A 27797-nucleotide genomic window follows, 5' to 3' on the forward strand; every position below is an offset into this window, starting at 1 on the left:
TGTGTGTGTGTGTGTGTGTGTCTATCAGCTGTATGGTTGTGTCTGAATGTCACGTCGTCCTGAAGTTCAGTCTGTGGATCCTCCTGTTTTTCTCCCACACAGATAAAGCAGCAGCTGCAGCCGCACAGCCTGACCTTCACACACACGGCTCACACATTCACACTCATTTCTTACAAAGCTATCTGACTACATACACAATAATCATTTATTAATGTTTCTTCATGAGATTTTTCCCTCCACTGTTGAAAATTTGACTTCATTGATCAATATTAATTGATAACACCCTTAATTAACATTAATAACTCCAATAACTTGTTCCATGTTATTAGTTTAGAAATAACAAATATTTTTTCATTCATTTTAATTCATGCACTAATAGTCTAACAATTTAATGAAGATATTACAGTATTAATTCAGAAATTATAATAAATGATCCCTTCAAAAGTAATGTTAAGAAAAATTTGAAAAAATACATAATATTACATTAATTATTCATTAATTAATTCGGCTCAATCCCTTATTTATTAGCGGTCACCACAGTGGAATGAACCGCCAACTATTCCAGCATGTTTACACAGTGAATGCCCTTCCAGCTGCAACCCAGTACTGGGAAACACCCATACACACGCATTCACACACACTACGGCAAATGTAGTTAATCAATTCCCCTATTGCGCATGTGTTTGGATTGTGGAGCACCCAGAGGAAACCCACACAGAAAAGCCAACTGACCCAGCCGAGACTCGAACCAGCAACCTTCTAGCTGTGCTAATCATGTCACCCTATTATATTAATTACTAATATTATATTAATTTTTGTCTGATGTTATTACAAAATATGATTCAAGTCTGATGAAAATGTTCATTATTAGAAATTAATTAAAAATTAAATTAAGTTTTACCAAAAGTGCATTGATTAATATGAATTAAATCTTAATTAAAAAATACCCCCCCCCCCCAAGTTATTTGATAATTAAAAAAAAATATGAATTAAATATTATTTCATTCATGAGTCATTTGCTTAAAAACTGTTAAGTCTTTTAATTTTAATGCATCTTATAAAAAAGTCACCCCTCAAAAGCTAAGAAAGTAATGGCATATTCATTTCAAATAATTACCCCCACCCCGAAGTCATATTAAAAGTCTTGAAAAATGTAATCCTTACTATTAATTCCTGAAATACATTTGCACTTTGTTTGAGGATCTAGCTTGATTTCACATCAGAACAATATTAAAAACCCTTCATTTGAAACGTATATATTTATTTATAATTGTGCACAGCTGCATCCAGTTATGTTTTGGATGTTTTTATTTATAAAACGCAGCATCAAAGCAATAAAAGCGACTGAACGAGTCATTTAGATGAACTGATTAGATGATGTGTAATGATGATAATTAATCCTTCAGTAATTCGCTGAACATCTTCCTCTTCCTGGATTCTCCGCTCTGTGCCTCCAGCCAATCAGATCGCCTCTTCAGAAAGTTCATTAGGCCGAATTTCGCCCAAATGTGTCGTGCAAACTGATCAGACCTCAGACGACTCTCACTGGGGACTGACAGAGGACACATAACAGGAGGATTCATTTATTATTAATAATAATTTCTCTTTCATTTATTTCCCAAATGATGTTCAACAGAGCAAGGAATTTTTCACAGTATGTCTGATAATTTTTTTTTTCTGGAGAAAGTCTTATTTTTATTATTATACATATATATATATATATATATATATATATATATATATATATTAAATGAATATATTTGTAATTATAAATAGGTAAAAACAAATCTTCATTATATTTTAAATGCAATATTGAGTGTAATTGTTGTCGACAGTATTTATCAGAATCTCACCCAGTTTTTCTGCAATGCTCTGCTTCTGGCTGACGGTGGCGCTGCTCCACACGGCCTCCAGCAGTCGACTGCCACACGCTGAACATGCCAGATCCACATACATGTCCTGCAGCACATCACACAGAGATAAGTCAATAAAAAATATATAAATGATTTATTTAAATAAATAAAGTAAACTAAATAAATAAATATTAATTAAATAAATGAATAAAAAATAAATATTATAAATTAAATAAATTTTAATTAAATAAATGAATAAATTATATAAGTAATAAATAGGCGAATAATATAAATAAAACAATTAAATAATATAAATTAGATAAATACATAAACATATTAAATAAAAAATAAATAATAGAAATTACATGATTAATATAAAATAAAATAAATATAAATAAATAAATGAATAGAAATTGCATAAACATAAAATAATAATAATAATAATATAATAATTATTATTATATTAATAATTTAATTTATAATTAAACACATAAATAAAGTTAATAACACAAATTACATAAATATAAATTAAATAAATACATAAAAAAAATTTAACATTTTTAAAAAAACAAAAAAAAATTTATATAAATAAATAAATAAATATAAATTGCATAAAATAAATATCAAATAAATTGAAAAAATGATATAAGTAATAAGTAAATAATATAAATAAAACAAATAATATAAATTAGATAAATACATAAACATATTAAATAAAAAAATTATAGCAATTACATGAATAATATAAAATAAAATAAATATAAACAAATAAATAGAAATTGCATAAACATAAAAATAAAAAAATATATAATAATTTATTATTATAATAATAATTTAATTTAACATTAAATAAACACATAAATAAAGTTAATAACAAATTACATAAATATAAATTAAATAAATAAATACAATTAAAAAAACATTATCAATAAAAAATATAAATATAAATTGCATAAAAATGAATATAAAATAAATTAATATAAAATAAACAAATAAATACATAAATAAAAATAAATAACACAAATTACATAAATATAAATAATTATTTATATTTTATATAAATAATATATAAAATATTTTATATAATTAAATAAATAAACTCACAGGGTTTCTAATAATGATTATAATGCTACAAATATGGTTTTCATCTGCATGTTCTTTTCTTCACCTGCATCTTGCGCAGAATCTTGGCTCTGCCTTTGTCGCTGCCGCTGGTCATCAGGGCCTGTAACGCATGGCTGCCGGAGCGATCGCAACCCAGAGAAAGCAGATCAGCGGAGCTCAGCGAATGCAGGCTGTTCATGAGGATGGAGCGATCTCTGAACCCACACAGAGCCTGGATCAGCCGAGAGCCATGATAGCTGACCGACAGGGGGCGCTGTGGAGGCTAACAATACAAACACACGCTACTCAGACAACACTGCTAGCTTACACACAATACAGATGCAGAAAGAAACATGTTCATTATGACTTATGACATGTCTTGTCCTCTGATGATCCTCCTTCACTGTCTTTCCCACATCTGGGAGAGTTACGGTGTGGAGAAGCCCCAAAGAAGCCTCCCACCCAGACTGCTGATGCCCAGAGTGAAGCATGGGGGGGGATCAGTGATGGTTTGGGCTGCAATATCATGGCATTCCCTAGGCCCAATACTGGTGCTAGATGAGCGCTGGGTTACTGCCAAGGTTATTCTGGAGGACCATGTGACCCAATGGGTCAAACATTGTATGGTACAGGATGACAATAAAGCAATACACACATCAGAACTGGAGACAAAGTGGTTTGATGAAGATGAAAGTGAAGCTGAACATCTCCCATGGCCTGCACAGTACCCAGAGCACAACATTATTGAGTATTTTGGGGTGTTTTGGAGGAGCGAGTCAGGAAAGGTTTGCCTCCAGCAGCGTCAGTAGTGACCTGAACACTATTCTGGAGAAGAACGGCTACTGCGCTCTAAACCAGGCCTATATACACACACACATATACACTGCTATATACTAAGTGCATATAGAAGGGCATCCACTGTGTAAAATATATGCTGAATAAGTCCGCTGTGGCGACTCCTAATGAATAAAGGGATTAAGATTAAAGAAAATGAATGATATATATATATATATATAAACATGCAGTTGAAGTCAGAATTATTAGACCCCTAAATTATTAGCCCCCCCGTTAATTTTTTTATAATGTCAAGCTCTGTATATACTAGTGTGCAGTTCATTATGGAATAATGTATATCTGTGTTCAGCACTATATCTGTGTGTGTGTGTGTGTGTGTGTGTGTGTGTGTGTGTGTGTGTGTTCACCTGTGCTGCGGTGTCTCCCTCTGCTGTCTCAGTGTTGTAATACACCTCATGCGTCAGTAAAGACAGGAACAGCGGCAGACAGCAGAGCTGCAGAGACGCCGGCTCACTGCAGTGAAAGGCCTGATGGGAAATCAACAACACACTGGATAAAGATATCAGTGTAAACATATGTCATGATTACAGAGACCAAAAATATATATAAAATATATTAATATAAAAATATTCATTCACTTTTATTGCCCCAAATTTATGGAATAGCTCACCTCGACTGTTTTAAACGAAAAAAGTTTTTATTTTTATATATTTGATCTTATTATGATATCTCCTGATGTGCTGTAATGTTTTATTTTAAGTGTTGTCAAAAGATAAAGTCGCGTTAATCACATTCAAAATAAAAGCTTCTATTCACATACACATGTTTATGTATACACACACACACACACACACACACACACACACACGTTCATATATACATTTTAGAAAATGTATAATTTTATATTTTTTTTAATAATTTATAAATAAACTTATTAATTAATTTCCACAATTAGGATTAAAGCCTGAAAGGGTCAGTTTCAGAGAGTTAGGCCCCGTTTACACTAGTGCGTTTTAGATTTAAAACGGCGTTTTAGAATGAAAACGATCCGCATCCACACTCGCGTTTTACCCAGCGTTTCTGAACTGCTCTCCGTCCACACCAAAATGCTGAAAACGCACATCACATGACCACACACACACTCTCGGGCAAGCGCTCCAGCATTTCTACCCAGATGAGAGCTCTGCTTGTCGGACTGCTCATCAAGCATCTCCCGCTGGATCTAATCTCACTATATTTGCTAAACGTGATATTTCATTCATCTTGTTGTCTTTATCTGACGACATAGGCCAATTCCCTGACTTTGGTCATTGGAATCTATTAAGTTACTTGTTCACGGGTAACATGTTTTGGTTAAGCGCAAAGATAAGTTAATGATTAATCCAGGTATATTGACTGATCGCTCGTCTTTATTTCCTACAATGTATAAACTTATTGTATGTTATACTTTTATAATTATCGATTATTAAAACTGATATTCAGCAAAAGAGAGGGTGCGTTTCGTATTTTCACTGAAATTGAAAGGAGGCAGTTGTTATCGGCTCCGTTTTGTTATAAATATCCACATAGTGAAGATGACGCTCATATATGCAGCACGACGCCTCAACATGTCTGCTGTCTGTTAAGTTGCTAATATTAAAATGAAAATAGGCAGTTCCTTAAATCATGTTTACATTTTATTGTTGAGAAAGTGAAACAACGTAGCCAAGGTGATGTGAATGAAGTTATAAAGTACACTGTTCCCTTTGAAGATTTACCCGTGTCCTCGGTATGTTTTCCATATCAAACTGAGAAGGGGGAGACTGCAGCCTTGATCAAACTTGCAAAGTCTGAACTTACAAGAAGAGGATGCGTGACTGAACTGTGTGTGGGCTACTTAATATTGAGGAAAAGCCCCAATCAGAGAGGCGAACGTTTGCAGCCCCGCCTCCGTTTTCAGATGTCTCCGTCTTTCCCCATCCACACTGAGACGGAGCAGCAGCGTTTCAGAATGAACACGGCCTCTCCAGCGTTTTCAAAAAGCTCCGTTTTCGGCGCTCGACAACTCCGGCGTAGTGTGGACGGATGGCGTAACCGTAGCAAAACTTATGCGTTTTCAAACTAAAACGCACTAGTGTAAACGGGGCCTCAGAGAACATTATCTGTGTGCTGTTCTCAGCTCAAACTCAAACACACACACACACACACTCTCTAGAGACAGCAGAGCCGCATTGTACATCTTGCAAAGAAAATAATGTAACAGTGGTGAGTCAGTGCAGTGTGTGCTGGTGACCTGCAGGAGGCGCTGCATCATCTCGCTCTGCTTCTCCACACAGTGAACGCAGCTCTCCACCATCTGCACCACCACACCCATGTGACCCGCAGCCAGAACCGCCTCGAAACCCTCCAGCAGCTCATCCAGGATCTTCGGGAGCTGCACATGCGAATACAAACAAAAACACACAAACATGTGATGATGATGATGATGATATTGTACACGATGGTAAATGCACACGTTATAAACATTTTACATTTAAAAACATTTCAACTGGTTCCATTACGTCAATATTTAGGTTTAATATGTTTACTCATGGGCAGCACGGTGGCACAGTGGGTAACGCTGTCGTTTTAAAGCAAGAAGGTTGCTGGTTCAAGTCCTGGCTGGGTCAGTTGGCTTTTCTCTGTGGGTTTCCTCTGGGTGCTCCACAATCCAAACACATGCGCAATAGGGGAATTGATTAACTACATTTGCCGTAGTGTGTGTGAATGCGTGTGTATGGGTGTTTCCCAGTTTCCTCCGGTTTTCCCCACAGTCCAAACACATTGGCTATGAATTAAACTGGCTGTAGTGTATGAGTGTATGAGTGTGTGTGTGAATGAATAAGTGTGTGTGCGGGTGTTGCTAAAAGGGCATCAGTTGTGTAAAACATATGCTGACATAGTAGGCGGTTCTTCCGCTGTAGTGACTGCCGATAAATAAAGGGACTAAGCTGAAGGAAAATGAATGAATAGAGTTTGCTTACAGCTGCACACATTCTGCTGTCAAGTTTGTTTTTGATTCATCACAGCTTCTGCGTGGCGTACACACTCTTGACAGAAGTGTGTGTGCAGCTGTAAATAAACTCTTAGGTAAACATATTGAACATTCTTGAGGTAATTGAACCCCTCTGAATCGTCATATGAGCCATAATTCATCCTTTTTTTTCCCAGCTTAGTCCCTTTATTAATTTGGGGTCACCACAGCGGAATGAACCGCCAACTAATCCAGCATAATTTTATGGAGTGGATGCCCTTCCAGCCGCAACCCATCTCTGGGAATCATATGAGCCATAATCAATAATAAATCAATGAAAACATCTCCTGCATGTTCACTTTGAGGAAGGTTTCTACGCAAGTTTCAGGTCATACGGGTTTTTGAGAAACAGTTTGTAACGCCGCTGTCCTTCGGTGTAAACAGATGTTAGTTAAAAAAGTGCAAAATAAAGAAACACTCTGGGCTCTATTTTAACAATCTACAGTCAAAGTGTGCATGAAAAGTCAGCTTGACTAAATGGGTCAGTCCTGTCTGCACTGGGCTGATAATAGCAGAACACAGACAGTTGTGTCGGGCCTGGCATCTCATTTCAGACAGTGCATGATGAAGGATTCTAATAGTAAATCTGTTGCCTGTTTTGGATCTACATCAACACAATCATAAACCCGCTTCCCACGACATGCACACACTCTGAAATGGCTGTTTTCTCTTGAACAGAGAGATCAATTAAAACAGACATTGCCAACTGACCAATCAGAGTAGAGTTTAGGGTGGGGCTATCTGTCCTTTAAGGTAGGGGTGTCCAAACTCAGTCCTGGAGGTCTGGTGTCCTGGAGTGTTTATCTCCAACTTGCCTCAACACACCAGCCAGGAAGTTTCTAGTATATCTAGTAAGAGCTTGATTAGCTGGTTCAGGTGTGTTTGATTGGAGTTGGAGCTAAACTCTCCCGGACACCAACCCTCCAGGACCGAGTTTGGATATCCCTGCTTTAGGGCGAGGCTATTGGTTCTTTAAGGTGAGGCTATTGGTCATTTAGGTTGGGCCATAAGTGTTTTCCGGCAGAGTTATCAGTCTTAGGGAGGGGCTATCTGTCCTTTAGGTTGGGTCATACGGGTTTTTGGGCGAGGCTATACGATTTTTTGGGTGGGTCTATCTGTTTTTTAGGGCAGGACTATTTGTTCTTTAGGGCAGGGCTATCTGTCCTTTAGGGCGGAACTATCTGTCCTTTAGGGAGGGGCTATCTGTCCTTTAAGACGGGACTATCTGTCCTTCAGGGTGGAACTATCTGTCCTTTAAGGCGGGGCTTTCAATCCTTTAGGGCGAGGCTATTGGTCCTTTAAGGCGGGGTTATCTATCCTTTAGGGCGAGGCTATTGGTCCTTTAGGTTGGGCATAAGTGTTTTCAGGCGAGGCTATAAGATTTTTAGGGCGGGGCTATCTGTCCTTTAGGACAGGACTATCTATTCTTTAGGGCGGGACTATCTTTTAAGGTGAGGCTATCTATCCTTTAAGGCGGAACTATCTGTCCTTTAGGGCAGGGCTATCTGTCCATTAGGGCAGGGCTATGTGTCCTTTAGGGCGAGACTATCTGTCCTTTAGGGCGGGGCTATTTCTCCTTTAGGACAAGACTATCTATTCTTTAGGGCGGGACTATCCTTTAAGATGTGGCTATCTGTCCTTTAGCGCGGGACTATCTGTACTTTAGCGCAGGACTATCTGTCCTTTAGGGCGGGGCTATCTGTCCTTTAGGGCGGGGCTATCTGTCCTTTAGCGTGGGCCTATCTGTCCTTTAGGTTGGGTCATACGTGTTTTTAGGCGAGGCTATAAGATTTTTAGGACAGGACTATCTATTCTTTAGGGCGGGACTATCCTTTAAGGTGAGGCTATCTGTCCTTTAGGGTTGGACTATCTGTCCTTTAGGGCGGGGCTATCTGTCCTTTAGGGCGGGACTATCTGTCATTTAGGGCGGGGATATCTGACACTTAGGGCGGGACTATCTGACATTTAGGGCGGGGCTATCTGACATTTAGGGCGGGACTATTAGGGGGGATTATCTGTCCTTGGGGGCGGGGCTATCTGTCCTTTAGGACAAGACTATCTATTCTGTAGGGTGGGCAGATGTGAAATCAAGCACCACTCTTCATTTTTTCCCAATTACAGAATCTGTTTATATCAGATGTACATCACAATATGGGTCACCTATAAGTTCCATTTCAAGCTGGCGTTATATCAGTATATGAGCTGCTCTGTGAAGCACAGACACTATTAACAGCACTGGAATAATCATAATCACCACTCGTGATCCCGCTCCGGCTGCGGCTGCGATCAGGCTCTGCACGGTGTAGTTAGCGATGGGATGCAGAGCCAGAGTCATCATGTGTGTCTTCAGGTGCTTCTTATAGACGTTTCGCAGCAGAGCATCATGGGAGCAGCTGAAGACGCTCTGGAGGAGGTGACTGCTGGACGGGTCCTTCAGGAACACCAGCAGAGGACTGACAGGAGACACACACAGACAGACACAGCAAAAACAGTCAAATGTAGACACTCGTCTTCTGCTTTAATCCACTTTCAATCTAATTTATTGCTGTGATTTCAAAAGCAGCACTTCCAGCATCATCACTTCAGTCCCATAATGCTTCAGAAATCACTCTAATCATCAGCATTTATTAACAGCTGAGTATTTTAAAGGATTGTTGAAGATATAAAAAGATCCAAACATCAACACTTATCTAAAATAAAACACTGCTGTAACATTATACACTATACCATTTAAGAGGAGCCAGTGTCATCATTTTATTTAAATTTACATAATTAATACACACACACACACACACACACACATTATTGAAAAGCCAGTGAGTGCTCACCTGACTCCAGGAGCTGAGCTCAGAGATGTCAGGTATCCCATGATGCTCTTGTTCAGCTTCCTGCACAGAATGGGCCTCTTCCTGTGACACACCGTCAGCAGAGTCTGCAGAGCTACGCCGGCACACTGGTTCGACACACACACTGAAACACACACACAAACACAAACATAAATAAAAAAAACACAAAAGACACGTGCGCAAAAACACACAAGCATATGTAAACATGTGCACACAAGCCAACACAAACACATGCACGCAAACACACAGAAGCGCACACACACACAGGCAAATCCAAACGCACGTAAACACTTTTAAATGCACACAAACACATGGATGCCAACACACATACACAAAACTGCACACACAACAAGCACACACAAGCACGTACATGCAAACACAAGAGAAAAGATGCACACGTAAATTAACACACACAATCACACATGCAAGCACATACAAACAGACACAAACACATGCAGTTTTTAGGATTTAGGACACATTAATGACTATTAATCAGTAAGAGTTAGTTACAATGAGTACGGCTAGCTAGCACATTTATAAACATTCTAGGGATGCACTGATATGGATTTTTTCGCCGAAACCAAGAACCGATAACTCTTCAGACTTGGAGGCTAATAGCCGATATATACAGGCCGATAATTATAAACATTTCAAAATGTTTTATTTTAATACAGCAAACTTCATAAAAGATTGAACTGCTCTGATGAACTGAATAGTCTATACTCAAAGCAAAAAAAGCTATAACATCACAATAGCAAATTTACAAATTTGCAAACGTTACATTACAGCACACGCTTTTAGTCATTTTCACATGAAACTGAGCTGTGCAAAGCAACAAATGTGGATTTTCGATTAATTGCACAGCCCTAGTAGAGATGCAGAAATAATGACCTTTAATGTTTTCCATCAGACAGTCGGCCAGATGCTTGAGCTCCCACCAGAACGATGTGGGAATCTCAAAATCCAGTAGCTCGCTCTTACTCTTTCGGTCCTTCTTGGCTGAAAACACAAACAACTCACATTTAAAACGTAGCAATCGAAGAACACTTTAAAAACATCATGAAGACAAAGCACAGAAAAGAAGAGCAGAAAATCATCTACAGGCTCAAGTCCATCAGACCTCCATCACTTTTAAAGTCATTTTAGAAAAACAAAAGGCGTTCTAGGCCAGACTTCAACAGCACTCTAGGTTATAATTGTTAACTACAGGTGTTAACAGGAGGTGGCGCTCTAAGGCCAGCGTTTAGTAGCACACTGAGCTCTAGGCTAGTTTTTTTTATTACAAACAGCACTCTAGGCTACTTTTTAAAAAAATAGTTCGTTTTTAAATGTAGATGGTGATCTAGGCTAGAATTTAACAATAGATGCCGCTCCAGGATAGTTTTTAACAATAGATGCTGCTCTAGGCTAGTTTTTAACAGTAGATGCCGCTCTAGGCTAGTTTTTAACAGTAGATGCCGCTCTAGGCTAGTTTTTAACAGTAGATGGCGCTCTAGGCTAGTTTTTTAGAGTAGATGGCGCTCTAGGCTAGTTTTTAATCAATAGATGCCGCTTTAGGCTAGATTTTGACAATAGATGCTGCTCTAGGCTAGTTTTTAACAGTAGATGCCGCTCTAGGCTAGTTTTTAACAGTAGATGCTGCTCTAGGCTAGTTTTTTAGAGTAGATGGCGCTGTAGGCTAGTTTTTAACAATAGATGCCGCTTTAGGCTAGTTTTTAACAGTAGATGGCGCTCTAGGCTAGATTTTAACAATAGATGCCGCTCTAGGCTAGTTTTAACAGCAGATTAAGCTCTATGCTAGTGTGTAACATAGAAGGCACTCTAGACTAGTCTTAAACATATATGCTGTTCTAGGCTCTTTTTCAACATATATGGCACTCTAGGCTAGTTTTTAACAATAGATGCCGGTCTAGGCTAGTTATTAACAGTATATGGTGCTCTATGCTTGTTTTTTTAACAGTACATGGCGCTCTAGGCTAGTTTTTAACAATAGATGCCCCTCTAGGCTAATTTTTAACAGTAGATGGTGCTCTGGGCTAGTTTTTAACAGTAGATGTCGCTTTAGGCTAGATTTTGACAATAGATGCTGCTCTAGGCTAGATTTTAACAGTAGATGGCGCTCTAGGGTAGATTTTAACATTAGATGCCGCTCTAGGCTAGTTTTAACAGCAGATGACCCTCTATGCTACTGTGTAACATAGAAGGCACTCTAGACTAGTCTTGACCATATATGCTGTTCTAGGCTCTTTTTTAACATATATGGCACTCTAGGTTATTTTTTAACAATAGATGCCGCTCTAGGCTAGTTTTTAACAGTATATGGTGCTCTATGCTTGTTTTTTTAACAGTAGATGGCGCTCTTGGCTAGTTTTTAACAGTAGATGCCGCTTTAGGCTAGATTTTGACAATAGATGCTGCTCTAGGCTAGTTTTTAACAGTAGATGGCACTCTAGGCTAGTTTTTAACAGCAGATGACGCTCTATGCTTGTGTGTAACATAAAAGGCACTCTAGACTAGTCTTTAACATATATGCTGTTCTAGGCTCTTTTTCAACATATATGGCACTCTAGGCTAGTTTTTAACAATAGATGCCGCTCTAGGCTAGTTTTTAGCAGTATATGGTGCTCTATGCTTGTTTTTTTAACAGTAGGTGGCGCTCTGGGCTAGTTTTTAACAGTAGATGGCGCTCTATGCTTGTGTGTAACATAGAAGGCACTCTAGACTAGTCTTAAACATGAGCTGTTCTAGGCTCTTTTTCAACATATATGGCACTCTAGGCTAGTTTTTAACAATAGATGCCGCTCTAGGCTAGTTTTTAACAGTAGATGCCGCTCTAGGCTAGTTTTTAACAGTAGATGCCGCTCTAGGCTAGTTTTTTAGAGTAGATAGAGCTCTAGGCTAGTTTTTAACAATAGATGCCGCTTTAGGCTAGATGTTGACAATAGATGCTGCTTTAGGCTAGTTTTTAACAGTAGATGCCGCTCTAGGCTAGTTTTTAACAGTAGATGCCGCTCTAGGCTAGTTTTTTAGAGTAGATGGCGCTCTAGACTAGTTTTTAACAATAGATGCCGCTTTAGGCTAGATTTTGACAATAGATGCTGCTCTAGGCTAGTTTTTAACAGTAGATGGCGCTCTAGGCTAGATTTTAACAATAGATGCCGCTCTAGGCTAGTTTTAACAGCAGATGACGCTCTATGCTAGTGTGTAACATAGAAGGCACTCTAGACTAGTCTTAAACATATATGCTGTTCTAGGCTCTTTTTTAACATATATGGCACTCTAGGCTAGTTTTTAACAATAGATGCCGCTCTAGGCTAGTTTTTAGCAGTATATGGTGCTCTATGCTTGTTTTTTTAACAGTAGGTGGCGCTCTGGGCTAGTTTTTAACAGTAGATGGCGCTCTAGGCTAGTTTTTAACAGTAGATGGCGCTCTATGCTTGTGTGTAACATAGAAGGCACTCTAGACTAGTCTTAAACATGAGCTGTTCTAGGCTCTTTTTCAACATATATGGCACTCTAGGCTAGTTTTTAACAAAAGATGCCGCTCTAAGCTAGTTTTTAACAGTAGATGCCGCTCTAGGCTAGTTTTTAACAGTAGATGCCGCTCTAGGCTAGTTTTTTAGAGTAGATAGAGCTCTAGGCTAGTTTTTAACAATAGATGCCGCTTTAGGCTAGATGTTGACAATAGATGCTGCTTTAGGCTAGTTTTTAACAGTAGATGCCGCTCTAGGCTAGTTTTTAACAGTAGATGCCGCTCTAGGCAAGTTTTTTAGAGTAGATGGCGCTCTAGACTAGTTTTTAACAATAGATGCCGCTTTAGGCTAGATTTTGACAATAGATGCTGCTCTAGGCTAGTTTTTAACAGTAGATGGCGCTCTAGGCTAGATTTTAACAATAGATGCCGCTCTAGGCTAGTTTTAACAGCAGATGACGCTCTATGCTAGTGTGTAACATAGAAGGCACTCTAGACTAGTCTTAAACATATATGCTGTTCTAGGCTCTTTTTTAACATATATGGCACTCTAGGCTAGTTTTTAACAATAGATGCCGCTCTAGGCTAGTTATTAACAGTATATGGTGCTCTATGCTTGTTTTTTTAACAGTAGATGGCGCTCTAGGCTAGTTTTTAACAGTAGATGCTGCTTTAGGCTAGATTTTGACAATAGATGCTGCTCTAGGCTAGTTTTTAACAGTAGATGGTGCTCTAGGCTAGTTTTTAACAGCAGATGACGCTCTATGCTTGTGTGTAACATAAAAGGCACTCTAGACTAGTCTTGAACATATATGCTGTTCTAGGCTCTTTTTCAACATATATGGCACTCTAGGCTAGTTTTTAACAATAGATGCCGCTCTAGGCTAGTTTTTAACAGTATATGGTGCTCTATGCTTGTTTTTTTAACAGTACATGGCGCTCTGGGCTAGTTTTTAACAGTAGATGGCGCTCTAGGCTAGTTTTTAACAGTAGATGGCGCTCTAGGCCAGTTTTAACAGCAGATGACGCTCTATGCTTGTGTGTAACATAGAAGGCACTCTAGACTAGTCTTTAACATATATGCTGTTCTAGGCTCTTTTTCAACATATATGGCACTCTAGGCTAGTTTATAACAATAGATGCCGCTCTAGGCTAGTTTTTAACAGTATATGGTGCTCTATGCTTGTTTTTTTAACAGTAGATGGCGCTCTGGGCTAGTTTTTAACAGTAGATGGCGCTCTAGGCTAGTTTTTAACAGCAGATGACGCTCTATGCTTGTGTGTAACATAGAAGGCACTCTAGACTAGTCTTAAACAAATATGCTGTTCTAGGCTCTTTTTCAACATATATGGAACTCTAGGCTAGTTTTTAACAATAGATGCCGCTCTAGGCTAGTTTTTAACAATAGATGCAGCTCTAGGCTAGTTTTAAAAGTATGTGGCACTCTAGGCTAGTTTTTTAACAGTAGGCGGCGCTCTCGGCTAGTTTTTAAACAGCTAGCAACGCTCTAGGTAGTCATCATCATTCAAATACTCATAGAAAAGAGTTTTTACATCAGCTGAATCACATTTCTAATTGTCTATGAAGAGCTTTATCTCCACAGCTCTAGATTTGTAAACCATGTATTTGTACAGCAGTATCTGACTCCTGAACAGTCGTGTGTGTATGAGTGAGTGTGTGTGAGTGTGTGTGTGTGTGTGTGTGTGTGTGTGTGTGTGTGTGTGTGTGTGTGTGTGTGTGTCTGACCGTGCGGAGCTGTGGTTTCTACACTCCGGCATCCGCTCAGCACGTGAATCAGCGTCCGCAGCACATGTGAACCATACGGGTCCGTGCAGAACTCTGTGATTTTCTCTCGTACTGTTCGACTCAAACTCTGAACCTGAGTCTCCAGCATCCCACAATGCTCCTCTTCAGGGTTCTCCTCTGCTGGCGTCTCCTCTTCACACACAAACACAACAGAAGATGTGGAAAAAACATTCAGCTACACTTTCCTCCCCTTTATAAACTGTTCATCAAGAGATCTGAACAACATACTATGGCCCAATCCCAATTTTATTTTCGTACCCCTTCCCCTTGGCCCTTGAAACAGAGTGTGAGGGGGAAGGGCCTCAACATTTACCCCAAAGAATTGGGACAGCACTACAGCACCTGCATACGTCATCATAAATCATCGAGATGCTTAATATGAGATCAGACGATGGCGACTGCTGTGGTTATTCCAGTTGGGTTATTATTTGGTATTTATCTTCAGGAAATCCCTGAAGGCATATATTATGTTATCATAATGATCTAATGTGGCTATAAGAGCGTAAATATACTGTGCATTTACAGTGACCATATTCATCATGTAAACACACCAAAACAACATTAACATTATAGCAGACACTGTAAACAGCTCATTCCCAGCCACTAGACTGTTCTGACAGGGGATTCGAGTGTCAGAATGTTGTGGGACTGCTGTACAGGAGTTATGATTATGAGTTATTGAGCTTATTGTAAAATGCGGAAGTGCGGCTGTTTTCACGATTGTTTTAGAACTTCCGATTCAGTCGCCTATGGGAGAAATGACCAGGAATAATAAACGGCAGAAAACGGTCAAACTACTCGCTCTAATAACAAATGTTTGCATGACTATACAGACCAAGCAGAATAATATAACAAGGAAATATCAGTCAATGCAACATCAAACAGTGAAACGAGCAGTTTTTAATGTCTAAAAATGAATGGAAGTGAATGACACCGGAAGTCTCGAGCCAAAAAGATTTAAATGGCTGCGCCCACTCTTCGGCGGAGAATAAGGTGTATAGATTTTAGCCAAATTTAGCGATTCTTATTTTAGCATTTTTTTAAAGGGCACCTATGGTAAAAAATCTACTTTTCAAGCTGTTTGGACAAACATATGTGTATATAGTGTATAGACCATCATATTGGGCTGATATAAACACACCCAGTCCTTTTTTTTCAAATTTAACACCATAAAAACAGTGGACCAATCAGAGCGGTTTTCAGACCGACCGCAAGTTTACGTAGGAAACTGTTGTCTGACGCAGCCGAGGGCAGAGATTAAAGCACGCAGGAAGGCACGTAGAAACAGTAGGTGGGGAGAACTCGTCTTAAAGGCGCAGTACGACAAAACCACCCCCTGGTGGAAAGGTATAATGAAAAATTTGATGGGTGTTTTGAGCTGAAACTTTACATACACATTCTAGAAACGCAAAACACTTATATTAAATCTGAAAAAAGGGGTAACCTAGGTGCCCTTTAAATCATGATGGTAAAACCTGAACAAGATTATTAATATATTAAAACTTGTGTTTGTTTTCTTTAAAAAATTAGTAAAATGACAAAAAAATACTAATTTGTGGATCTCCAGACTTCCGGGTGCAGCTATCCTGCTGTTGCGACTGGTGTATTCTGCGAAATTTTCTTACCCCTTGGTTTCGAGTGTGGTCCTGAAAAATCTTCGTTTGAAGAGGTATTCACCCCTTTGTTTTAGCCCTACACCTTCAAGCTAAAGAGAACTAATGCTGTGTTCACACCAGACACGGAACGCGCGGATAAATCGTGATATTCGCGCATAAATTGCCGCGTCATTCACGCGTCAAACCCCGCTTCATTCGCGTGTCAAATTCACTTCAGAACAGACGCGGATTCGTGTGATGGGCGGGGCTTCTGTCTGCCCGATGACTCTAGCTTCATAGCTAAATGGCTAACATGGATTTTATGAAGAAAATAACAGTGTTAATGTGCTTTATGAAGGCTGAAAAACAGCGTCGATACGTTTAGGGTTGAGTCTGAGTCCACTACATGCTTTCAGAGGTGCATCCAGCTCTGTGAGCTCATAAACTCGTCCAGAAACTGAACCTGGATCACGGAGGATTTCAGCGGTGCCTCTGACTGAGTCCAGCCCAGTTTGATGACTTGTTGTCGGTGTTGCCTGGAGGATTTCCCCCGGGACACCATCAACAGGTTCTACGTCACAATCACGCCCCCACAAGAGCAAGATTCTGATTGGTTAAAACGGCGCGAATGTCCGTTGAAGTTCAGATTTTCGAAATCGAGAGATTTGCGTGAAACGCACGTTAAGCACGTCAAACGCGCAAAAGGCTGAATTCGCCCCGCGCCATTTGCGCAATTCGCATCATTTGCGCCACGCCATTCGCGCGTATCGCGCCGCAGGATGTCTATTCGCGCGTTTGCATTGACTTAACATGTAAATCACTCGCGCTTGACAGGTGTTCCACGTCTGGTGTGAACGCAGCATAAGACACCCCTACCCCTTCACGGGAACATGCAAAACGAGGGCTAGGGGTAAAGGGAAAGGGCTAAGGGGTAGAATTGGGATTGGGTCATTGGGCCCTATAATATACCCAGCGCAATGAGGTGAAAGGCGCGATGCAATTGTTGTTTGCCAGTTTCAGCTTGGCTCAAGAGTCGTTTAGCGCCACACAGTTTAAATAGCGAATGCATTTGCGCTCATATGTGCGCCCATAGGCGTTCTGGTCTAAAAAAAGAGGCGTGTTGAGGCGCAGTGCTGGTGCTTTGCTATTTTTAAAAACTACAATAGACTGCACAACAGACCAGATCCAGCGAAAGTCCAGCGCAGAGCGCGTTAGTGGTGCGCCATGCCTAAACAATGTTAAATACACACAGGATGTACAGCAATACGCAAATATCTTTACATATGAAAAAAAATTATAAAAATATTACAAAAATGATTATTTTCTAGCCTACATAAATATGAACACCACTGCCTCCATGCCTTTTTCATCTCGAGGGGCTTTTTCAGTTTATTCATGACAATTTGCTTTTGTATAATGTTATTATTAGCAGTATTATTGGTTATATGCATATTTATTTATATTTGTTTTATTAAAAACAAGCTTAGATTTGTCCACCTGTCAGGTTTTAGACCATGTGGGGCACAGCATGTGTGTTTGTCACGTTTAGCGTGATCAAAACAGAAACAAAAGGTGCGGATCCAAGTGCAGATTTATTTACAGTGAGCATCAAACAGAAAAACAAGGTGTCCAAGAGCAAAGCAACAACATAACAAACAAACAACAAACAAAACAAGAAACTATGACAGAATGACTCGAACTAGACTTTAACAGGATACAAGAACAAGGAACAACAACTCGAAATACTAGACTTACTGGATAACTTGACAAGGAAGACAAATGATGCGATGACAAACAGTGGTGGAAGGATAGAATATATAGTCCAGATAATCAACAGAAACGGAGACAGCTGTGAATACAATCAGTGTATGTGTTCCGGTGTATGCGCGTGGTATGTATGGAGTTGTAGTCTTTTTGGGCGCTGTAGTTCATACTCTGAGTCCGTTGAACTACAGCGCCCTCAGGTGGTCACTGACAGTCATGACAGTGTGTTTGAGCACACTTCATTATTATTGTTCATTTATTCGTTTGCTGCAAATTAGAACTGAATTTAGAAATAGTTTTGAAACAAATCTTTGCTCTTAACAAATTAAATTAATTATATAGGCTAATGGATGTCTGTGCGTAACACGTTTCCCTATCCACGAGAGTGAAAGTGAAAGTAAATAATGAGGAGGCTCATTCTCTTATTCTCGCGCTGCAGATGCTCTGTTTAACTGTTTTCTTGCTAGTGAAGTGTTCAGTTTTAACACTTACAAAGTCGCCATGTAAATAGCAAATGCGCTATGGTGCGACGCAGCTGGCTCTTAAAGGGAATGGGAGATGAGACTCTGATTGGTTTATTCTCAAAACACACCTATAACTCATTAAGAGAATAAGCTCAACCCTATTAGACCATGGCGCAGAGCAGATTTGAATAAATGAATGAATGAATATATATACAGCAGCTTTTTCATTTTATTCCAGTAAACAAAAACCAATATATGTAGTCTTAGTTTACTAAAATATCTATGGTACCTGTCCAGCGGTGAGCTTGTCTGAGCGCGCTCTCCATCACATGACCTCCGCACTGATCACAGGACACGCCCCTAAACTCTGACCCCGCCTCCCCACCTAGCTCTGACATCATCTCCGCCACCTGACCCGCATCGGCCAATGAGAGCAGCCGCTCCAGAGCCACACTTCCAGTCATGTCCAGAGCCACGAGCCGCGCTTTACCCTTCACCTCCGACAGCACGTTCTCCACAAACAGAGCTGAAACACAGAGACAAATCACAAGTAAACATAAACACCATACAGGGGTTGCACAATAACACTGAAGGCCTGGTGTTAGACTGCAATAGTTGATCAGTCTGGTGTTGCTCAATACATCATCAGCTGGTGTTGGGAATGACAGACTTGAGTCCTGCACAGCAGCCAGAGAGATTCTGAGCCGTTCTTCTTCAGAATAGTGTTCAGGTCACTACTGACTCTGCTGGAGGCAAACCTTTCCTGACTCGCTCCTCCAAAACAGCCCAAAATGCTCAATAATGTTCGGATCTGGGTACTGTGCAGGCCATGAGGGATGTTCAACTTCACTTTCATCTTCATCAAACCGCTCTGACTTCAGTTCTGCTGTGTATATGGCTGCATTATCATCCTGATACACACCACCTTATTCAGGATGCACTGTTTGACCCATTGGGTCAAAACATGGTCCTCCAGAATGGTTGGGTAGTCCTTGGCAGTAACCCAGCTCTCATCTAGCACCAGTATTGGGCATAGGGCATGCCATGATATTGAACCCAAACCATTACTGATCCCCCATGATTCACTCTGGGCATCAGCAGTCTGGGTGGGAGGCTTCTTTGAGGCTTCTCCACACCGTAACTCTCCCGGATGTGGGAAAGACAGTGAAGGAGGACTCATCAGAGGACAAGACATGTTCCCTATTGTCCACAGCACCAGATTTTCCACTGCTGTCAACATTGAAATCAGCATTTGTCATTGTTAAAAGTGAGGAAAGATTTGTCTACAGCAGCCAGCCATGTATATTAGCCGCATTTCCACTGTCAGGCCAATGTGAGCCAGGGCTTTTATCGGGCCGGGCCAATTGCCCGGGAGATGAGTAATGAGGCCAAAATCATGTCACGTTTCCACTGTTAGGCTAATAGCTTGCAGCGTGTCACGCAAACCCCGCCCCCAGAACGACCCCTGAGTCAAACGTCACACAACCCGCCCACTTCAGCGGGAATCAGGCAGATAAAGCACACCATAGAATCATCACGAAACGAAACCATTAAAATTAAGACAACCGAAACAAACAAATGACACGTTACTGTACAGCAGTACATTATGGCCCGTTTCCATTTAGTGGTACGGTTTGGTTTGGTACGCTTTTATGGCCGTTTCCACTGTCCAAAGGTGTCCCGAACCAAACCGTACCACTTTTTCGGGACCCTTTCGAAAGGGTCCCAAACTGCAGAAAGGGTCCCAAAAGGTGGAGCTACACGCGCAGCTGAACGCTATTGGTTTACAGAGATACGTCATTCGTAGACTCAAGCTAGAATTTAAACAAAGGACCCGCCATGTTTGAAATACACAGCGAGAGATTACAGCGGAATTATAAATACACATGCAGCCATGGTTGATCCTGCAAACAAACCCTGTTGTCGTCATGATAAACAGCCACAAAGCCATGGAGAAGAGCATTTCACCCTGAGCCATGTAGTTTTATACGAGCCAGTCTGACGCCCGAGTGGTTTCGCTTTCTTTCTTGCGCTCGCCGCGCGTCTCTATCTGAAATAACAAACTTCTTGATCTGATAATAACAACATGCACTCGATTATTGACAAGCTTTGGAAACCCGATCCTGTGAGAAGCCGACAAACGCGAGAGACACATTCAGAAAGAAAAGGACAAACGCGAGAGTGGAGCGCGGGAGAAAAGGCGAAGCCAACGAGCAGGTTATTTCTTCAGCAAACGTGAACAAACTGCCTTGCTTTAATCTTTATTATCACCTTTTGGACTAATATGAACTGGGAATGATGGAGTGACTGTCTAACAGAGGCTTCATGTGCTGCTGAAGATTACAGACACAGATGAGAGGTTTACTGACTGTAGGCTATACTTTGTGTTGTTTTGAACCTAATTAACGATGAAATGTCTGCTTTGTGTAGTTCTTCTGTAGTTGGTAACATATCGGAGACTGTAAGGGGCTGTATGTGTTCATATGTTCATTTATTTATTTGTTTAATATAATTATTGACGTTACAGTAGGCTATTTCGCACTGTCATTGATCTGCAGTTATAATCAACTCCTGTTTATAGAAAAGTTAGTAATAAACATTTAAACACATGTATTTATGTGTGTAAAGCGTCTGTTTTGTGAGAAGTGCTTTTCATATGATATGTGAGCGACCTGTGCAGCTTTATTGTAGACATTTTCTCAAGCGAAAATGACGTCGACTGAAACTTTGTCATACACCACACCCACCAAAAGGGGACCCTAGGTAGTGGAAACGCAAGCCTGATAAAGGTGACCCGTACCAACCCGAACCGTACCGTACTGTACCAGTCAGTGGAAACGAGCCATTATATGTCTATACGCACTGACCTGTGTATTTCCATTCGTTACATTTGTTTACTCACCGACCGACACTGTTGGCATTGTGCATCGAGTGCTCTCGCCACTAACGGAGGGACCCAGCACAGTGAGCGCACCCGTCCATAATATAAAGCCACAGCAATTCTCCGTTATAACTAGGTATGAACTGTATTTGATAACATCCTTGTTTTGATAGACGTCGTGTTGAGTGTTTCAGCATAAGAGCGAGCAGCCTAATAAAATATAGCCATATTAGTTGCGCTCAGCAGCTATTCACTAAAGCTCTACATTTAAAGTTTCATTTATAAATTAGACCACGTCATATAAAAACATAAACACTTGTTTGAGGATATAGAACACATTTTGTGTTTGGGCTTTCCCCCAATGCTTTTAAAGCTACGCTGTGCAGGACTGTGACAGAAAAAAAGTAGGCTAGTTTCTGCTTTCACTCACCCAATATTGCTCTGTTTGCACGATTTGATTGATATCATCACATCCAAATACTTTATAAATAATATTTCAAACCTTCTCCGGTGTTTATTGTTTTTAGAGAATATCTAAAATCTTTTTTTCAGATAAGCCTTTGTAAAATGAAAGTTATGTGGCTGTAAAACAAACAGTTTGATTTATGTATTGTATTTAGGCTACCTACATTGTTCTAGCTAGCTTTTGTTTATTTTCTATTGGTTTATTTATTTAATGTGATTTTTAATATATCTGATATTTGTAATTCTTTAAATTATATTTCAATACAGTTTAGGCTATTTTATCAAGAAATGACACTATATTGTTTAAAGGCTACGGAAGTGGGCACGTAATTTGTTAGGTTTTATGTCTTTCTGTTGTATTCATGTTGTGTGTTATCTTCAGAATAAAAAAAAAATCTAAAAAAAAAGCCGCACAGCATCAACACAGATGTAAAGGGAGCATTCTTTTTCTCAGTCTCACACACACATACAGGCATCTAAACGTACACAAATACACCTTTTAAACTTGACAATAACTCTCGAAAACCTTTATGCTGCGTTCACACCAGACGTGGAACACCCGTCAAGCACGAGCGATTTACATGTTAAGTCAATGCAAACGCGCGAATAGACATCCTGCGGTGCGATACGCGCGAATGGCGTGGCGAGAATGACGCGAATTACACGAATGGCGCAGGGGGAATTGAGCGTTTGATGCGCTTAATGCGCGTTTCACGCGAATCTCTCGAGTTCGAAAATCTGAACTTCAACAGACATTCGCGCCGTTTTAACCAATCAGAAGCTTGCTCTTGCGGGGGCGTGATTGTGACGTAGAACCTGTTGATGGTGTCCCTGGGGAAATCCTTCAGGCGACACCGACAACAAGTCATCAAACTGGGCTGGGCTCAGTCAGAAGCATCGTTGAAAGTCTCCATCAGCCAGGTTCAGTTTCTGGACGAGTTTATGAGCTCACACAGCTGGATGCACCTCTGAAAGCATGTAGTGGACTCAGACACGGCCCTAAACGTATCGACGCTGTTTTTCAGCCTCCATAAAGCACATAAACACTGTTATTTTCTTCATAAAATCCATGTTAGCCATTTAGCAATGAAGCTAGAGTCACCGGGCAGACAGAAGCCCCGCCCATCACGCGAATCCGCGTCTGTTCTGAAGTGAATTTGACACGCGAATGAAGCGAGTAACCTCAAATGTTCACGCGGCAATTTACACGCGAATAGCGCGATTTATCCACGCGTTCCGCGTCTGGTGTGAACACAGCATTACTGTGTGCTGTGTCTTTAATATGGTGTAAAGATTATTATGCGTTATTGAAACATCAAGGAGAACGCAGCAATGTCACTATAAATTTAAAATATACTTTATTATTTTATGCAACAACCTCACATTTATAAGGGAAACATAAGGGTGATCATAAGGGTCATAAACAGAACATAAGGGTCAAAAAGACCCCATAAGGCTAGATGTTTTCTTTCCCTTATTCATTTGTTTATTTGGTGCATGTATTCATGTGCGATCGGAAAACTGTGTCCGCCTCTCCTTTCACTCCGCCCCGAAGCCCCAGCTGGCCCTCTTTGGCACAGGGTATTCGGCGGGCTGAAAAAGGCTGGCCGCTGGCCCCAAGAAAGCCCCGATTTGGCCTGATTAGGCCCCGGAATTGACAGTGGAAACGCGACTGGCCTTGGCTTGCTCGCTTTAAGCGCGATAGTAGAAACGCGGCTAATGTCATCATCTATTGACCCAACCCTAATCCCAAACCCATCATCTCAGAATGTCTAATCACTCTGTGTAGGTTCTGCTGATATTCTGTTGTATCTGTGCGTGTACAGACTCATCAGTGTATGATCAGGTTGAGTTATTGATCATCATCATCACCTTTCTCCTCTGGATCTGTGAATCCCTCATTGAGTCTCTCAGTGACGCGTCTGAAGTATCCCACTGTAGTGCCGTCCAGACGCTCTCGCTTCAGCTGACCGGCCCCGCTGGAGGCCTGCTGGGGGCGCTTACGAGCCCTCTGCTCATTCTTACTGCTCCTCTGACCTCCTGCAGCCTGCATCTTCTCCAACATCACCTTAACACACACATTAGCAGAGATAAAGATAGACATGTGAACATTTCATATTACGTACACACGCTTATAACCCGAATATATGTGAAAGACACTTGTCAGGTTTTATTTTAGAGAGCAGGCGTGAGGTTCAGCTTAATCTTCTGTCTGATTCAGGCTTAACTTGTCACAGCTAACAGCAACACTGACTGACAGTATTTACACAGCAGAGGCACAGCGCATGCTAGTAGAGACGTGACGCTTTTCCTGGTGACGTGGAGTCAAACCGCGAATCACAGCACATTATGTTAGCTGACCAATCAGAGCCTCTTGAGGATGGGGTTTTCAGAGAAACCAGTTTTTAATGTTAGCAGAGTAGATGTACAGTTGAAAACAGAAGTGTACATCCACTGCATAAGAGGGCACATAACCATTTAAACAAGTCAGCTGTTATTGTGACTAAACTTTTCCTCTTTTAGGTAAGTCAGGATGATCACATGTTTCTGTTCTGCTTAACAGCAGAATAATGAGAGAGATTGTTTGAGGAATTGTTCTAACTCTTGTTGAAAGTCAAGTTTACACACAATCAGATTATTCTGCCTCTGGAAAAGCTCAGATGATGATGTCAGGGTTTTGGATGTTTCTGATTGGCTAATTGACAACATTTGAGTTAATGTGAGGCACAACTGTAGAATAGTGTTGAAGGAAAAGCTCAAACACACTGCTTCCTTGTGTGACAACATGGGGAAATCAACAAGCCACAATCAACAACAAAGCCAGATTACCATTAGCTGAATGACACTGGGAACAGACTGATGTGTGGAGACATGTCCTGTGCTCTGATGGAGCTAAGAGTGAACTGTTTGGCCATAATGAGCAGTGTTACATTTGGAGGACAAAGAGGAAAGAACACAAGCCTAGAACACCATCCCAACTGTGCAGTATGGGGGCGGCAGCATCATGTTTTGGGGCTGTTCTGCTGCAGGAGTGATTGGTCCACTTCACAGCATAGATGGCATCATGAAGACAGAACATTATGGAGAAATACTGAAGCAACATCTCAACACATCAGCCAGGACATTACAACTTGGCCACAAATGACTCTTCCAGACAGACCATGACCCTAAACACACTGCCAAACTAGTGAAAATGTGCTTTAAGGACAATAAAGTGAATGTTTTGGAGTGGCCATCACAAAGCCCTGATCTCAATCCTATAGAACATTTGTGGGCAGAGTTGAAAAAGCTTGTGCGAGCAAGACAGCCTACAAATCTGACTCAGTTACAGCAATTCTGCAGGAGGAATGGGCCAAAACTCCTGCAAACTATTGTGAGAAGCTTGTGGAAGGAGACCCAAAACATTTGACAAAGTTATACAGTTTAAAAGCAAAGCTAAAAAATACCAAGCAAATGTGTGTAAACTTTTCACTGTCTAGAAATTAATAAATAATTCTCTCATTATTCTGGCATTTAGCAAATGTAAATCATTTAGGTAATCCTAACAGACCTGAAACAGTAAACCTTTAGTGTGATTTACCATCAGACATTCTTTAAAACAGGGTTATGTTCATTTTTTTAGAGTGTGTGTAAACTTCTGCTTTCAACTGTATATAATCAAAGTAAAATATACTAACAAAATAACCAGATTTTCTACAAATGAAGCATGAGCACACATTGCTTTGCATCTTATAAACTTAACCAAGCCTTAAAAATACCATCTGGACCACTACTTTTAAAACACAAATGCCCCAAAAATATGTTTATTTCACTATAAAAAAACATGGATAATTTATATTTTTACTACTAACCAGATACTAAAATGCTATACTCATGACAAATGTCCATACAACACACCAAGTAATCATGCTATTTTAATAAATACTAAATTAAACTGTAATGATATGGTATTTTGAATTATATCTTCATTTATTAACAGCATTCAAGACAAGTATGTCATAAGTAAATTAAATAACCTAAAAATGAAAACAATGTCTTAATTTACTTTTTCAGCATAACATAGTACTGTACACTAACCGGCCACTTTATTAGGTACACCTAGCTAGTACCAGGTTGGACCCCCTTTTGTCTTCAGAACTGCTTTAATAATTCAGATTCAGCAAGCTACTGGAAATATTCCTCAGAGATTTTGCTCCATATTGTCATGATAGCATCACACAGTTGCTGCAGATTTGTCGGCTGCACATCCATGATGCCAATCTCCCGTTCCACCACATCCCAAAGCTGCTCTATTGGATTGAGCTCTGGTGACTGTGGAGGCCATTTGAGTACAGTGAACTCATCGTCATGTTCAAGAAACCAGTCTGAGATGATTGAGCTTTATGACATGCTGCGTTATCCTGCTGGAAGTAGCCATCAGAAGATGGAGACACTGTGCTCATAAAGGGATGGACATGGTCAGCAGCAATCCTCAGGTAGGCTGTGGCGTTGATGCTCAATTGGTACTAATGGAGCCAAAGAAAATCTCCCCCACACCATTACACCACCACCACCAGCCTGAACCGCTGATACAAGGCAGGATGATCCATGCTTTCATGTTGTTCGGGCCAAATTGTGAGCCGACCATCCGAATGTTTCAGCAGAAATGGAGACTCATCAGAGCAGCAACGTTTCTCCAATCTTCTATTGTCCAGTTTTGGTGAGTCTGTGTGAATTGTAGCCTCAGTTTCCTGTTCTTAGCTGACAGGAGCGGCACCCGGTGTGCTCTTCTGCTGCTGTAGCCCATCCGCCTCAAGGTTGGACGTGTTGTGTGTTCAGAGATGCTCTTCTGCAGAGCTCGGTTGTAACGAGTGCTTATTTGAGTTACTGTTGCCTTTCTATCAGCTGGAACCAGTCTGGCCATTCTCCTCTGACCATCAACAAGGCATTTGTGCCCACAGAACTGCCGCTCACTGGATATTTCCTCTTTGTCGGAGCATTCTCTGTAAACCCTAGAGACGGTTGTGTGTGAAAATCCCAGTAGATCAGCAGTTTCTGAAATACTCAGAGCAGCATGTCTGTCAGCAACAACCATGCAACGTTCAAAGTCTCTGCAGCAGATCCTCTTGCTCATGTCTACATGCATAAATGCAGTGAGCTGCTGCCATGTGATTGGCTGATTAGAAATTTGCGTTAATAAGCGGTTGGACTTGTGTACCTAATAAAGTGGCCGGTGACTGTGTGTTAACAGTGAAATAATTCCGCGATTATAATAACAGTTAAGGGTTGTATTATAAAAAATTACAGTAAGATTGTTAAACCATAGAAATGCGTCAAAATAAGTTCATTTTTCACTATAATAAAAACACAGTATAATTAACTAAGATATAACAAATATTTATATTCTATGAGATACAAACATAAACAATTGTAAAACTATGCAAAACACAGTAGTAACACGAAGTAATCATGGCATTTTAATAATCACTATATATTAAACTGTAATGATTCTGTGGTGTTTTCACGGTATTTCGAAGAATATCAGTACTTGTCCGACAGTCCTGTTACAGCAAATAAAACACGTAAAAACACTATATAAATTAGCTCGATCAACTGTTATACATTTTATAACGATATAAAACGTGATTAACACATAAAATAGTTTATTAATCATTCGGAATTTACCAGTCTGCCTCAGGTCTGCTTCTGCTCACATGTGTA

At 40.3% G+C, this 27797-nt stretch overlaps 1 protein-coding gene across 3 annotated transcripts; it reads right to left on the reverse strand.

Annotated features, from left to right (window-relative positions):
• Positions 1 to 1244: 1244 nt before the first annotated feature.
• On the reverse strand, positions 1245 to 27797 carry nop9 (NOP9 nucleolar protein). 3 transcript variants are annotated; one of them, XM_087241702.1, is made up of 12 exons: positions 27762 to 27797; positions 23970 to 24165; positions 19041 to 19277; positions 14869 to 15060; positions 10542 to 10649; positions 9633 to 9774; positions 9059 to 9257; positions 6025 to 6165; positions 4160 to 4279; positions 3022 to 3240; positions 1854 to 1959; positions 1245 to 1552 (listed from the first exon to the last, which is right to left on the reverse strand). In XM_087241702.1, the coding sequence occupies exons 2-12, from the start codon at positions 24160 to 24162 to the stop codon at positions 1395 to 1397; spliced, it is 1815 nt and encodes a 604-aa protein (XP_087097828.1). In that variant the 5' UTR covers positions 24163 to 24165; positions 27762 to 27797; the 3' UTR covers positions 1245 to 1394. The 3 variants fall into 3 exon arrangements, with proteins under 3 accessions (XP_087097828.1, XP_087097829.1, XP_087097830.1); XM_087241703.1 differs by lacking the exon at positions 19041 to 19277; XM_087241704.1 differs by lacking the exons at positions 14869 to 15060; positions 19041 to 19277; positions 23970 to 24165; positions 27762 to 27797 and adding an exon at positions 11917 to 12341 and having other exon boundaries at positions 10542 to 11771.

This window comes from Danio rerio, chromosome 2, assembly GCF_052040795.2.
Source record: "Danio rerio strain M-AB ecotype USA chromosome 2, GRCz13ab, whole genome shotgun sequence".
Lineage (NCBI taxonomy): Eukaryota > Metazoa > Chordata > Actinopteri > Cypriniformes > Danionidae > Danio > Danio rerio.